Source organism: Thamnophis elegans, chromosome 1 (assembly GCF_009769535.1).
Source record: "Thamnophis elegans isolate rThaEle1 chromosome 1, rThaEle1.pri, whole genome shotgun sequence".
Taxonomy (NCBI): domain Eukaryota; kingdom Metazoa; phylum Chordata; class Lepidosauria; order Squamata; family Colubridae; genus Thamnophis; species Thamnophis elegans.
This window is the reverse complement of record NC_045541.1, coordinates 94,807,370-94,823,195: the sequence shown is the minus strand read 5'-3', so window position 1 is coordinate 94,823,195 and position 15,826 is coordinate 94,807,370. Positions and strand designations below refer to the sequence as shown.

Genomic DNA, 15,826 nt, shown 5'->3' with positions numbered 1-15,826 from the left:
GAAAAAAGTCAAAGAGAATTTGCACAGACCATCAAAATAATCATTACTTCTTGATAGATCTTGATAAGACCATCTGCACAAACAGGGATCTCCTTTCTTTAGGAAAGGAAGAAAATGGTAAATCCAAACATCATTTGGGGGGAGGAACCCTGCAGGTGACACTACAGATTTCATGCTCTGGCTATCTAATGCAGGTTACTCCAGAATTGGTGGTCACGACGCAAGATCAAGAAAGGAGGACAGTTACTAGAGCATAAAGTGTCCTTATCTCAGTGGGAAAAAGATTGGAATCTACAGCCCATGAATCTCCATGGTCTGATGGACGAATACTTGGAAATGGGTGAGCATCGTGATAGAAAAGAAGATGTTTCTTTTGAGGGAGGTAGAAGATTTGCTTACCAGTTTTTTTATTTCTAACTATGTGAACTTCCTTTCTAGTTCTACAGTTTGGCTTTACTACAATCTTTTTGCTGCTTTTCCACTAGCACCTTTGTTGGCTTTGCTTAATAATATTATAGAAATCAGGCTTGATGCATACAAGTTCGTCACACAGTGGAGGAGGCCAATGCCTGCAAGAGCAACTGACATAGGTAATATTTCTCTGTATGCAGTCAGTGTAATGCCAATGTTAGACTTCTTCAGCAGAAATAATTTGTCATTATGGATCCATTGCCATTTTTCTCATTGTGAATTTTTTGCAGACAAAATTACATTTTGCAAAAGGTGGGGTGCATTTTATAAGTCAGTCACATGTGTATAGATTCCAGTGGTTTTTTTTTCATTAATAAAACAGATGACATTGGATAGACTGAAATGGGAAGCACAATAGTTTTGAAAGACTTAAATACCCTGAATAAGGGACCCTCAGAGACTTTCTTTCTTTCTTTTCTTTTCTTTCTTCTTTCTTTTTCTTTTCTTTTCTTTCTTCTTTCTTTTATCTTCTTTCTAACTCTTTCTCTCTTTTTCTTTCTTTTCTTTTTCTCTTTCTTCTTCTTTCTTTCTTTCCTTCTTTTCGTCAACATGTACAAGATAACAGTATAAGTTAAAACATGAACACGTATGGACATGAACCTCGTAACTGGTATGGATAATGGGGACAGCCGCCAGGTACTGTAGGCACACTGGTATGCTTATGCACGTCCTCCTACAGATCTCTTAGGAAAGAGGTGAGGTCCACACTAGACAGTTTAAGGTTAAAGTTATAGGGGTTTGAAGATGTAACAACAGAGTCAGGTAGAGCATTGACCATTCTATTGCTGAAGTCATATTTTCAGCAATCACATTTTGAGCGGTTTACCTTTAGTTTGTATCTATGGTTTGTCCATGTATTATTGCAGTTGAAGCTAAAGTAGTCATTGACAGGTAGGACTTGCCACTGTTCTGTGTAAACAGGCAATGAACTGAACCAAACAGGCAGTTGTTCCATCTCTATATCGCCGTCATTCAGTTGAGATTCCTGCAACAAGTTGATATAGTATGAAAGCACCATTTTTAATGCATGTATGATGTTAGAATTATAAGCGAGGCAAAATGGATTATCATTTATTGTGACAGCAAAGGGTAGGTTCATAGACTGGTTCTGAACATGGATATTTATTTCATAGACTAATTTAAATGAAGGGCAAGACACACAGCATTGTTGGAAGTTGCTGTTTAATTCTGTTATGTAACTGGACAAATCTTTATGATGCTTTATCAGCTTTGTATTTAGTCATACTGTAATTCTTCTCTTCTAGGTATCTGGTATGGCATACTTGAGGGAATAGGAGTTCTAGCTGTAATCACCAATGCTTTTGTCATTGCCATTACTTCGGACTATATCCCACGTTTTGTTTATGCATACAAATATGGACCTTGTATCAACGAAGGATACAGACAGGAAAAGTAATTCTGCCTTTGCTATCCTTTTACTTTTTAACCGATGTCTTAACTTCTGCATTTTCATCAAGTTTGTAAGCAGATTTGCTTTCCCCCTTGGGGAATTTTCCGCTTGCAATTTGTCTATGACTTTGCTATTTGACAAACTACATCTATACCAAAGGTTGTGCCAATAAAGCTCAAAAATCTTAATTTGCAGAATTGTTGTCTTCGGCTTATGTACCCGAACTGTGTTGTTTTTAAGTTTGTTGTATTCAGTGGAACAGCTTCCCAGTTTCAGTGCCTTAATAGTTCAAGACTGTGAAGATGCTTTAAAAAAACATTATTCTACCTGTGGCAAATATCACACAAATAAAATAATATTGCAAGTTTACTTGTTCATCAGGCCCTTACTGGATGAAACTAAAATCCAGAACCTTGAAAATAATATTAGAAAAATCTCCTATTCCATTCCCCAACCTCAGAACATTCATTTCAGTAGATCTCATATCCTGATATCACTAAAACTAGCATTTCATCAGCAGACCATGGCAGGGGTTTGCTTACAAAAATACAGATAATCCACAATGTCAAAAGTAGGCTCCCTCTCTTAAAAGGAAACTACCTATGATCTTCCATGTGTTTTGGGCCACAACTTTCACAAAAAATGTATCGGCTATGATTGAAGTCCAAAACTTTAGAGGTAATCAGATTGCTTACTTCTGAATTTCTGATTTAATGGTCTGCTATTTCAGTTTCATTTATTTTGCTATTTACAATTTCTTAAATTTCGATTGATAATGTTTTCTGATTCTTTGACTTTACAGTTACACATTTAATAGGTAGGTATAACAGAGGAGTTATTGTATCATGCAGATAGGGTTTTTTTCTCTCTCGCACTAATTCAGTTCCATTATCCATGCTATGGCTGTAAACTTTTTTCCCAGATAATCTTCAATTCTTTTTATAAGAAATAAACAGATGAGGCTCTATTCTAAGCCTTAGCCCATAACCTCAATAAATGTTTTCATGAAAATGCCTTGGCATGGTCCTCATTTCATTAACATTTTCTTTTAGATCTGAGCAGGAACAAATATATATTTATTGAATTTACATCAAACTTGCATGAAAAACAGCATAAATTAGTTCAAAATAGAAGTTTCCATGGAATCAACATTATCTTATATTTTTTGACATATACTAATGCCTCTTTGTAGGATGGGTACTAAATATCCATCAACCAAATAATTATTTAGCAAACTGAAATATTGCTACCTTGGTGTCCATTATTTTACCAGTGACATCATCATGTGAAAATAATGCCTCCATTCCAGGATTCCAAAAACAGATTTCTATAGTAGGGGCTGTCTATCTGAATCCTGTCCATAAGCACACTTTGACATCCTTCTTCACTTTGAGAAGGGAAGTAGTTTCATTCAGCATCCCATAATTGTTGAAACTGAATGACAGGAAGGAGTTTTTTTTTATTTAGCATTAGTTATGACTTCTAAGCCAAAGGGAGGGGAATCCACATGTGCATGCATCAATTTCCAAGGCATAAACTTCATTGCACATACTCAGAGCTTTATGGTTTTCTTGCAGCATAGCTCCTGCTACCCGCATATGAAATTTTATGACATTTTGTCCTCATCATCCACTGAAGATATGACCAGCATGCCATAACATATGTAGGCATGCATGGGTAAGGGCAAGCAGGGCGAATGAAACATGTTTTGCATGCCTGGTTTCTGACAAAGTAATTATTCAGGACCAAATGTATTGATTAATCTTTTTTATCTCCTAGATGTTTGAAGGGATATGTCAACAGTAGCTTATCAATATTTGATCTCAGTGAACTCGGCAAGGGATATTCAGGGTACTGCAGGTATGTATTACAAGCATGGCTTTGTAACTTCCAGGATGGAGATCATTCTAATTGTATGAGGAACTGTCAAAATCCTAGATTCTACATTTGTTTTGTTTTTAAACTTTCGATTAATGGAATCCATGCAAGTGGAAAGACGTTCGTACATGTGGGAATTGAGTGAGAGACGTTAAAACTGTCACACCATGTATCTTTAAGTGAATTCAATCAATTATTTTGATGCAATATGCATTCCTCATTTTTAATTGATCTAAAGTATTTATATCCCTAAGTCTGTAGAGCTGAATGGTACTTATAGCAATGTAAAAATATCAAAGTCTAACAAAGTAAAGGTAAAAATGACAGGACAAAAATCTCAGTAGAAGTTCAGCAACAAAGCCACCAAGCAGAGAAAGAGCTATTTCTTTGAGAAAGGATGCAAAACAAACAAAGAAAAAACACTTCCATCTCTTCCTATCAGCAAAAGTCCTCCCTCTTGCTACTTATGTCCCCATGGTGTGGCTGTCCCATAAATAATGAAGGATCACATTTTATAATGTGTTTTGCCTCATGCAGCCTAATTCAACCTATATTAAATGGCTTGTGCTGCAGTTATCTGGAGAGTTTGAGATTAGGAAAAGCAAACTGATCCATACCTATTTTCCTCTTTCCATTTGCTGTTTTCCCATTTCTTTATCTGCAGATATTCCTGTGTGTGTGCGCGCGCATGTGCGTGCATCAATTATAAGAGATATATGCTATCCATTATGATCATTAACCAGAAATTCAATATACTGAAAAGAACTGGATAAATAATAAAATGTTATGACATACCAACGCTTTTCATGTATAAGCATGGTTATCTCTTCAGTCATTCTGCCCTGTGGTGGTGAAATATCTCTATTTGTCCATCTCTGTCTATGAGATATGCATATGTATGTATATATTTGTATGTATGTGGATGGGTGGATGGATGGATGAAAGGATGGATGGATGGATGGATGGATGGGTGGGTGGGTGAGTGTGTGACCATGGGTGGGTGTATACGGACAACTCATATGTCTAAAAATGAGGCTGTGCATGAATGGCTGTGCATGTCAATATCTGAAAAGGATCGCTAGATAGACAGACAGATAGAATCAACTGTTGTCTTTCTTTGCTTCTGTTACAGGTATAGAGATTACAGAGCACCTCCGTGGAGTTCAACTCCATATGATTCACCTTACAGTTCTGGCATGTTTTAGCAGCTCGATTGGCTTTCATTATAGTTTTTGAGGTGAGTAAAATTGAGAATTGAATGGAAAGCCACCTAGTTGTCTTATGCAGGGAGAAAAAAGTCCATACAAGTTTCTATTACCATATTTTTTTTTCAGAGTTTAAGACACATCTTTTTCTCTCAAAAAAGAGGCTGAAAATCTGGGTGCACCTTATACACTGAATACAGCATTTTTAGCCTCCCAAAACTCCATCCCTTCACCAAAATGGTGATGCATATCTTGTAAGAGGCTTTCGGAGAGCTCCTGGGGACTAGAGCAAATTTGCCTCCCCCAGCCTCCAGGAGCACTCTAAGCTTCTAATGCCCTTTTTTGACAAAAAACGGGCCCGTTTTTGTGACAAATGGGCCATTTTTTGCTCATTTTGCCCCCCCCCCCCCCGAACACTCTAAAATACTCCTAAGGACTATTAATGCCCTTTTTTTGGAAAAAAACAGGCCCATTTTCACAAAAATGGGCCATTTTTTGGAGGTTTGCAGAGTTCAAAACCTTTTTTCTCTTAATTTGCCTCTTAAAACCTTGGTGAGTCTTATACTCCGGTGCGTCTTATACTCCGAAAAATATGGTAGTTCTTTAGAAGTGGATAATGTGTAGCAATACTGGCTGCATTCATGCAACATCCTAGGCTAAAAACATTGATTAGCAAGTGAGTGACCTACCAATGAATGCACACACATACTTGCACACATCCACACATAGGACACGGGTGTTTAAGCCGATTTTATGATGCCTGGAATTATCCAAAACAGAAATTTGTGATCCCTAGGGTCAAAATGCTGAAGAATTTATGCAAGACTTAATTGAAATACACTGTAATTATTATTAATATAAAAGAAGCTTACTCAATATTAAAATGAATTAAATGGGTTTATCAAACCTTCAAGCATATGATACATAAACTTAATTTTATTCCTCAAAGAACTTATTTTTCACCAAGGATCACACGTGTGCTGTCAGAAATCCCACCTCTTATAAAAAGTCAACCTGTATATTTGGAGCAGATGTTAAAAGACCTCAAAGTATATACACCGTATTTCTTGGTTAGATAAACTCCATGTATTTCTTTACCTATCACCAATAGGATAAAAGTAGTGAAAGGATTAATAGAAATATAACCATAATTATTCAATTTGATGGGAAAATGTGCATTCCATTTTTCATTAAAATGATAATTACATTGTTAGAAAAATAAATAGTCAGAATTCTAGTATTTAAGGGTGTTAAGGCAATCAATGAAGTTCACCAATGTTTCATTCTGCAGTCATACATTCCAGCATCTGAGGATTTCCTGGATTTCCATGATTTATTTATCAATATTTTAGGAGGATAGCTGTGATAATCGATGGTGACACTTTCATTAGCAACTAACATATTTTATTAAAAGCCTAAACATTTATGAATTCCAGTTCACTTCATCAGAAACAATGGGGTGACAAATAATGACCCAGATGACTCAATATATGACCTTCCCCCCCAACCCCCCCCCAAATACAACCCTTGCCTAAATCCAGTAACAATTAAAAATTCCAAAGAAATGTTAAGGTACTGTGAAAATTAATGAAACGAGAGGTTTTGAGGAAAGGGCATCCATGAGGAATAGCAATAGAATTATGGACCACTTTATAGTGCTTTACAACCCTCTCTAAGCAGTTTACAGAGTCAGCATATTGCCCCCCAACAATCTGGGTCCTCATTTTACCCACCTCAGACGGATAGAAGACTGAATCAATCTTGAGCCTGTCAGGAATCAAAGATCAAAGGAATCAAGATGGTGGTTGGCATGACATTAGTACACATGAAACAAGTTTTTAATCTTAATGCGCCTGCCATCTTGCAGATTTTGACAAAGGGGGAATGTATGTCTGCAAAGGACAAATTTATAGAATGACAATGCCCAAGGACAAATTTGGTTTTTGAAGAAAGTATACTGGACATTTCCAAACAACATCAAATCAGCATGAGCATTTTAAAAATGTCTACTCATCTCTCTCTTTCTCTCTCTTTCAGCATCTAGTTTTTGGAATAAAATCTTTCATTGCCTACCTGATTCCAGATATGCCCAAAGACTTATGTGACAGAATGCGAAGGGAGAAATACTTAGTTCAGGAAATGATGTATGAGGCTGAGCTGGAGCATTTGCAAAGAGAGCGAAAAAAGAATGGTAGGCAGTATCACCATGAATGGCCTTAGCTAATAAGAAAGGATGAAATAAACAAGGGGGCAAAAACCATCAGCAGAAGCATCATGACTGAACATTTCCAGAAGTCAAGATGAAGGTGGGATTTGGAAAGAAGACAACAGAATCAAGCTGTGTATGTGTGTTGATGTAAGGAAGTAATGTTATCAAGCTTTCTTGTAAAATTGGGGGGGAAATCCTGTTACCAGCAGACACAATCAACCGTTCTGCTTCTTCCATGCTCTGTGCTCAAAAAAAAAAAAAAACCATAGAGGATCAGAAGTTCTAGAAGAGGAAATTTACTGGGCAAGCACATAATAAACCCAACAGATCTGAGAAAATGTAGAGTCCTTTACTTATTTGTTAAACTTTCATAGTAAGGGGTAATTTTTAAAAAATTTTTTAAAAAATGATGTGCTTATTCACTACTTCTACCCCTTCTGTTTGCATAAATAAATGAAGAACTCAGACAATTGCTGCCTTAGTGGCCATCCGTTGATGCTGTAACAGTCTGTGAGGCTTCCCGTTTTGTCAGGTTTATCCTTGTCTCTTGCTGAGATTGTGGATGTTAAAAGGGAGGTCAGCCTGTCCTATATTTACTATGCAGTTTGATGTTTTGCACATCACTTTTTGTTGGTTTGTATGCATAATTCAATGTACATTCGAGTGTGCATAGACATGCACCTGCAGACATGCACATCTACTGTGTGTGCCTCTCTGTGTGCAGATACGTATGTGTATATGTGCATGTGTGTGCATACCCATATGTGTATGTCTCCCTATGTATGTGTACACATGCACAGACACACACAGACACACATACAAAGCAAGACTTCGAGCCAAGATTCAATGATCCACTACTGCATGAGGTATCTTGATTCTTCGTGCAGAGCAATGTATATCTCAGCTAAATGTCTTATACAAAGAAAATGATCCTGGCCTTGGAGAAATTGCAGATGAATGGAGAAGCCTACAAGCCTACTTGGCTCCTTCTGCACATACTTTGATGTGCATAAAGCTGCATGAGTGTTTCTTTTCCCCAGCTCAGAAAACCTGGGATGCTGACTCACCACTGCACTGCCCTTGATGAATCAACTCTTTGGGGAAAATATGTGGCGTTTTCCATTGCTCTTGATATTCAATGTGCAACTGAAGGCCGTTTCCTCATACCTCTTAAGTGAACTGTCCTATCCATGCTCTAACGCAGCATGCAGAAGCAGCATGCAGAAGTATAACTCTGTGAATATTTTATATTCACAAAAATGTCAACCTGAAATGTCTCAGTCTGTAGCAAATATAAAACCAATGTTATTATTTACCGTATGCAAGCTTCCTGCTTATGCAGCAAATGAGGCACAACAGCACTGAACTGCTTTTCCAAGAAAAGAGATAGGACCGTACGTAACACTTTTTTTCTTTAAAAACAAATTATGGAAGTAGGAAGAGAAATAGGATTAAATTATTCTCCCATGGAATGTCTTGCCAAGATGTATCTAAAAACTCCTTCAAATAAGTGAATTGACTATGGTGATACTCAACTTCCAGAACCAGGCAACAATGACACTTAGAAGGTGTTAAAGAAGTGATTGTCACAACAATTGTTTATTAACTGCTTTTCTTAGGTTTTTTTAAATGAGGAAGAATATGAAACACCAGACTAAAATATGTGTGCGAGATTTACTTATATGCGAAACACTCCAAAGTTTTTGCATTTTCCTTTTACAAAATGATCAGGTATACTAAAGTTTCTTATTTATATCAACCAAAGCAAGTTTTAAAGGTGTCCTGCTGTCCAGGTTTTGTATTGTTATATAGCAAAGCACAGCAAATATATCTCATGTAAAGAAATGGTTTATAGATGTGATATTACACTATTTGCATGAAATGCATCCTCTCTTTCACTTGAAACCATCAGTGATTTCATTCCCACACCATTATTCTACTTCTCAAGGAGTTTTCTTCCTCTTTCTTCAAAATATTTTCTTACATTATAACAATCAGCTTTATAATATTACTATTGATATTGATTCTCTGATCCAGCAATTGCTTATACAGATATTAATTCCAGGCCTTTCCTTCACTGATTTCCCATGTGTTTTAATCCCAGGATAATGTTGCACATGTCAACACTGATGCTACCCCTGTGCGCCCATGAATAGAAAAGCTTGCCAGCCTGCAAACTTTATGGGTGCATCAGTTTTCCCAGAACTGTCAGAATCAGTACAAAGTGCACTTTTTTGCATGCTGCGAAGCATAGTTTATGTTAGCTTTATCTGACACTTAAGTTTTGCCATACTGCAATTCTGATTGCCTTGGCAGGACCCAAGCTTTAGAATGGATTCTGTTTGTCAGTTTGTATTCCCGTTAATTGGTGTTCTGTTTATCACTGTTTATTCCAATTAATCACAGGACAAACTTATGCTGCATTCTCAAAACTAGGTTCTGTGGTTTCAAGGAGTTGCCAGTGCCATTAATTTAACGTGTAAATTTGAAATTCTAAATTCTTCTCCTAGACAAATGTCATTCTGAGTAAACATCTACCTAATTACTAAACAAAAATGCCAAAAAACACATTATGTTTGCACTCCTGTAACCCCAATACAAACATAATGAAAGTTTTAATCCAGTTTTTATGTGGAAAATTACAAATTCTAGTTACTTCCCCAGCTGGAAAGTATAAAGGTTTTGATTTTGCAAATCTATCAATTTTGTTTTGCAGTTATTGGAAAGTTTCTGAAATAATAAAAAAAAACCTGTTTGTGTTCCTTTCTTTAAAATAAATTGGGTCTCAACGGTGTCCTAGAAGATCGCTGATGTATAGAGAGTTATAGGCTTTAGCTGAGAGAAATGCTCTGCTAGGTTTGGTTTACTATGTTGCATTGAATGCATATTATCTTATAACGTTATACAGCACACTGTTCTCAGGAAATATGCATTACATGAGTGCTGGTTAAAGATTCAACTTCCTGTTTTTTGTACTTCTAAATACTTGTATTTTGAAATGACCAATACCAGTGGTATGTGCATGCAAAGCCACAGAGCTTCAACTAGCATTCATGCAAAAAAAAAAAAATTAATTGCTTTAGATCATTGTTGATCTAGCCTACAATAACTTTGGTCTATGCATGTTCTTTCCAACAGACTGCATGAGCAGCTACAGTCTGTCTTTCAAAATCTACAGTTTGTTATTAGTCCAGAATGTCTTAACTATTACCAACTCAACTCAGTGTCTTGGTGCATTCAAGAAAAAAAAAACTTGCTTGAAAAATAAACATTTGTTTACTACTTACTAGTCTTACTCTACTTCCCTCCCATTAAATGTTGTCGTTTACTGTGTGAGAGCACAAAAGTGGGAATTTATAAAAGGAACAAAAAAGATCTTAATGTTGGTCTCAGCTCTTGACATGTTCATGCCCACATCCATATTGTTTTCTTGATAAAAATTTCTTTCTTCTTCATATACCTTGACGAATGGCACAAGATGATCTTTTTCAGTGGCAGCAAACTGAAGTCGAGGGCTGGACTTGGTGCTGCCGAGTGCCATTGTTTAGGGTGGACTACATGGGGGAGTGGGGGGACAGAGATTGTGAATTGTTTCTTTTTTGGTGTGTGTGTGTGTGTGTGTGTGTGTGTGTGTGTGTGTGTGTGACATTCCAGCAGAGTCAAATTAAGTATTTACTGAATTTGACAGATTGAGCCCAACAGGTTTGCAATCACTGTCCTAAACTAACAAATGATTCAGTCCAGACATATATTCATTCATAAATCCTTTATTTGGAAGCCTATAAAACATGGTGGGAAATAACCTTCCAGAGATTTAAAAAAAATCCCCGATGCTATAATAATAATAATAATATTCAATTTATATGCTGGCTTGCACTTTTAACCCAGGGTTTGGTTTCCCACTTTTGTTACTGTCGGTTCACTCAGGAACGGGCTTCACGCATGCACATGCTTAATGCGTGCTATGCACGCATGCACAGTAGTAAAAAAATGCTTCTGTGCATGCGCAGAAGCAAAAACAAGATAGAACTGGTTTGGAGGCATGGCCAGTTGAGTTACTACCTGGTCTGAACCAGTAAGAACCCACCTCTGTTTTAACCCCAAGGGAGCAGCATTAAAATCCAAACCATGGTATGAACAAGATGGTGGGATTCTTTTAAAAAGTTTTACTCCTTAAAGTACCGCTAGTGTTTTAGAAACCATTCCTGATCCATTATGAAACTGACCTGAATAGATATGACCCTCTATTAAATAAATAAATGACTTCTAAGCAAATTAGCAGACATAAATAAAGTGTGTTTTCTTCTGTTCTTATGAAATCTCTATGTCAACTATTTGTCTTCTTTTTACTATTTGTGCTAAAAATAGGATTCAGTCAAGCTTGTATTAGTGTAGGATTTCTCATCGGGGTTATAACCAGGTAAATTGTTTTTCCATCCATTCTTCAGCCCATCGTTTGCATCTGCCTTTGTTTCAAAGTCAATTTTCAATTCATCCTGAGAAGAAATGTTTTTTTAAAAAAACCATTAAACGATGCAGGTGGTTACACCTAAATCCACTGCCACAACCTTAAATGGAGTGAAACGTGCCTTTCTTAGTTATATACTTAGTTATATACTGAAATAATAGTAATCTGAATCTAACAATCTGCCCATCAACACTCTTTCAGAAATAAAGCTCCAATAATTCTATTGCTTAAAATTATACTAGTATTTTACCAGTTTTTTCACTTGATTCATATTTTAATTTAAGCCTGTCCAATGAGAATTCAACTTTATCATGGTAAAAATCATCCAGCTGTAACTTGGCTAAAATAAAGACATTATCAGTCTGACTCATAGGGTTCATTAGAATGGCTGTGGAATTCTGGGAGTTGAAGTCCACACGTCTTCAACTAGCCAAAGTTAAGAAACATTGTCATAAGGTATTCAGAATTAGGGATGCTTGAGGAATTTGATATTATCAAATTCTTCTAACATCAACTTCTGAACAAAATAAATAGATTGGAACCCGATGATCGGTTTTCACATCTCCCCAAATCTATTAATGCTATTCCTAGCTCAAAACAACATGCATTTTCAATTAATTAGAAATATATATATATTTGGGCATACCAGGGGTTGTATATATATATAATATATAATTTGAAATAAAAACTATTTAGTGTTCTATCATATAAATTTTAGGATAACCTCTTAGGAACCATAAGATTTTTTTTGAAGTCCAGTCCTTAGTGAAAATGTCTTCATGCAAAAGTGATGAAAAATTAAGCAGGGCAGGATATCAAGAAATAGGATGGAGTCTATAAGGCTCAATCCCATCCATTGCTCTAATATGTCAAACAATATGTCAAAAGAATAATACAATAAACTTACTTGAAGTTCTTTATTGTTATGATCCACTCCACACCAGCAAAACGTATTGTATTTAGGAGACCAGAAACAAAATAGATTGCAGATTGGGCGAATTAATATTGGTTTAATATCTTTCCCTTTATTAGGACCTAGATAGAATAAAAAAATCATTAATTGTCTATCAAAAAAGCAAATATTTTCTAATATTTTATACAAAATCTTAATTCTGAAAGCAGACATTTCCATGTCTTGTTAAGTCACAGTCATTCTTTTAGTATAAAATAATTAGAATCCATGTCCCTAATTCATCCAGGAGTTTCAACAAATTTTGAAATAATGTTCTTATCGATCCACTTGTTAGTTTTAGCAACCTACATTGGACCTTCTTCTGGTAACTGAAATTAATGTAGATTTTCTAGAAGCAGGCTACCGAGATCTTGGCTATTAATGAAACATTTAACCCAATGATTGCTGGCCATTTTATTAATTCTCACCCAAATGATTCAATTAATACAATATATGAAGTAAACTTAAAAATTACACAGGAATATATTTTGTCTTATTTGTGGTAATGATATTCCCATCGTAAGCAACAACAGGAACAAAATATGCTTGGTGATATTCAGTGTAGTGGAAACTAAAAAACAGCATTGTGAAAACTCCACAAACATACTTTTAATCAGCAGTATTGTCAACCAAATATCAAATGCAGTTTAAATGTAAAGAAATGCTCTTAGAATGGGGGGAAGAGACAAAGCATCACACATACAATGATGGAGCCATTCGATACTAAATAAGAAATGCTTGAAATCCTAGGGCAGTGTTGGCGAACCTTTTTGGCATCGACTGCAAAAACCGGGGACGCATGCATGCGCACACATGCTGGAGACCAGAAAAACAGACGCCTGGTCTTCCAGTTTCAGGTGTGTATGCACACATGAAGATCAGCTGGCCACTGTGCCTGCACATGCCAGAAACCAGAAAAACAGCTGCCCGGTGCGCATTCACGTGCCAGAAACTAGAAGAGCAGCTGTCCAGCGCAAGAATGCACACCGAGCAGCTGCTCTTCTGGTTTCTGGTACTCCTATGCACGTGAAGACCAGCTGGCCGCCATGCACGTGAAGACCAGCTGGCCAGTGCTCAAGAACCCAGAGAAGCAACAGACGATGGTTCGCATTCCCAGGGAGAAGGCTCTGTGTGCCACTTTCTTCATGCATGCTATTGGTTCACCATCACTGCCGTAGGTAATAGTTCAGTGAAAGAGACTCCAAGATAGATATAGATAGTTACTCCATGCTACTCATTGAAAAGCCATCTCAGCCAGCGGAATAGCTCACCAACTCATTCCAGAGGAAACCTACTTTGAAACCCTTCTGCCAAAAAGTTTTAGCTGATAGGGTCCAGAGGAACAGCCTTTTCTGGTCCCACCCTCATCCCCCACATCCTGGCCTTCCAGAAGAACCTTAAAACATGACTCTGTGGGCCTGGGGCCTTGATAGGAGTGCTTCATGCTGGGAGAATGACTGATCTACCCCCATTTCACCTATCCTCTTGGTTTTTAGTCTTATTTAATCTTGATTTATTTATTTATTTATTTATTTATTTGTATATAGGTGATATTTTGTATTATCCTTTTATCATTTTGTAAGCCATTATCTATCTATGTCCTAATATTTACCTGAAATATGGTCTTTTGCAAATTTTAAACTATTTCTTATAGATCTTCCCCTTTACTTGTATAGCAAATATGCTGTGTTACTTCAATATTCTCTTCTCAAAGTTAAGCACATCCATTTTTTTTCAAACATTCCTCATGGGACTTAGTTTCCAGAGCTCTCACCAATATCCTTCTTAAATGTGAAGCCAAAATCTGGATATAGCTCTGTGATATTCCATCTCATTTCTAGCCAAGACTTGTTCACCTCAATTGGAACTGAATGGCAGCCAGATGCAATGTCTTGTTTACTCTTTGAGAAGTTAACCAGCCTTGAGAATGTCCAGATCATTAAAAGTAAAGCTATTGTTTTGCTTGTTTCAAAAATAGTTAAAGCCCATGAGTAACAGAATAGTTAAAAATTAAGGTTGTTTTCAGGACTGGGAATATCAGAAAAGAACTGACCTGTCACAAAACTGATCAGTAGCCCTGCAATTATACATCCAAGACAGCCAACAGCACTGTAGTAGAGATATGACAAAGAATACCAGGAATCTGCTAAATAAGGCCTGGGAAGACAAAATGGAACAAAGTCGATAGTTGCTGTGCTGTACACACAATTCCCTTACCAATTGGGTTTAAATCCTAATACCATACAGATTATTGATAAACTTTAAAACACTCATATGTTTAATTGCAATGTAATGATACTTAACTACAACAAAATAGATACATACATAGACTTATGGTAGATAGATTGAAGACAGAGAGACAGACAGACAGACAGATGATAAAATGATTAATTGTAATAGTGGACTATAATTACTGTGGAAAGCAATTATGAACCACTGTCATAAATATATAGATGGTTAGATAAGAATGGTACCTTTCAGGAGGTAAAGTAGGAACTATTGGTACAACCATATCAGTACTATTGCATCCAGCAGTTGAAAGGTAGAGTGGCAGAGTTTTTGATGGTGGAGCAGGATACACAAAAGCTCCAATGGCAACCCAAAATGCCAAAGTGATTCCAGTAGCGAGACCACCAAAGGCACCCTTAAACAAATGCAACCATGAAACATTATTATTGGAGTTGTCAAATACCTGTAAATCTTCTAAGGTAGGAAAAGTATTTGTCACTTCTGAAGGACATCAGCTGCAGCATCTCCTAATATCTGGCAAGAGACTCATAATTTATGAAACAATCAGAAGATTGCTCATATCACATCCCAGTTAACAATGAAGTGTCATGACAGATGGATCTTTTGCTATGTTTAATAATAATATTAAAAATCAATAAAAGCAGTAGATTATATATGCAAAGATAATGCTATTCCTGTTACTTACTTTCCAATTGGTACAAGGAAAAATAATTCCCAGTGTAAATAATCCCAGCATAGGTCCTCCACACATTCCATGAATACTAAGTGAAGCCTAGTTAGAAAATATATCACAGTTATCAAATATACTGTATATATACTGTATATATCCAATTTCTATAACCTGCTGTTTAATTGTTTTACAGAGAAGTTTTTTCTTGTATAGTACATGGGCAGAGGTGGTAATCAGCTGGTTCAGACCAGTTCCAGACCAGTTCAGTTGAATCGATAGTGGCAACCTGCAGGTGGGCCCACCCATCCACCC

The 15,826-nt window shown here is 36.5% G+C and overlaps 1 protein-coding gene across 1 annotated transcript in view; it reads right to left on the bottom strand.

The window, feature by feature from the left end:
- Nucleotides 1-11,488: 11,488 nt before the first annotated feature.
- The window catches only part of SLC5A12 (solute carrier family 5 member 12), a 28,079-nt gene continuing 23,741 nt past the window's right edge, over nt 11,489-15,826 (bottom strand). The window contains exons 11-15 of the mRNA XM_032226266.1: nt 15,530-15,616; nt 15,069-15,238; nt 14,648-14,751; nt 12,550-12,677; nt 11,489-11,670 (exon numbers count right to left, since the gene is read on the bottom strand). Coding sequence (XP_032082157.1) covers nt 11,533-11,670; nt 12,550-12,677; nt 14,648-14,751; nt 15,069-15,238; nt 15,530-15,616 — 627 coding nt within the window. The 3' untranslated portion in view covers nt 11,489-11,532. The remainder of the gene's footprint in view (nt 11,671-12,549; nt 12,678-14,647; nt 14,752-15,068; nt 15,239-15,529; nt 15,617-15,826) is intronic.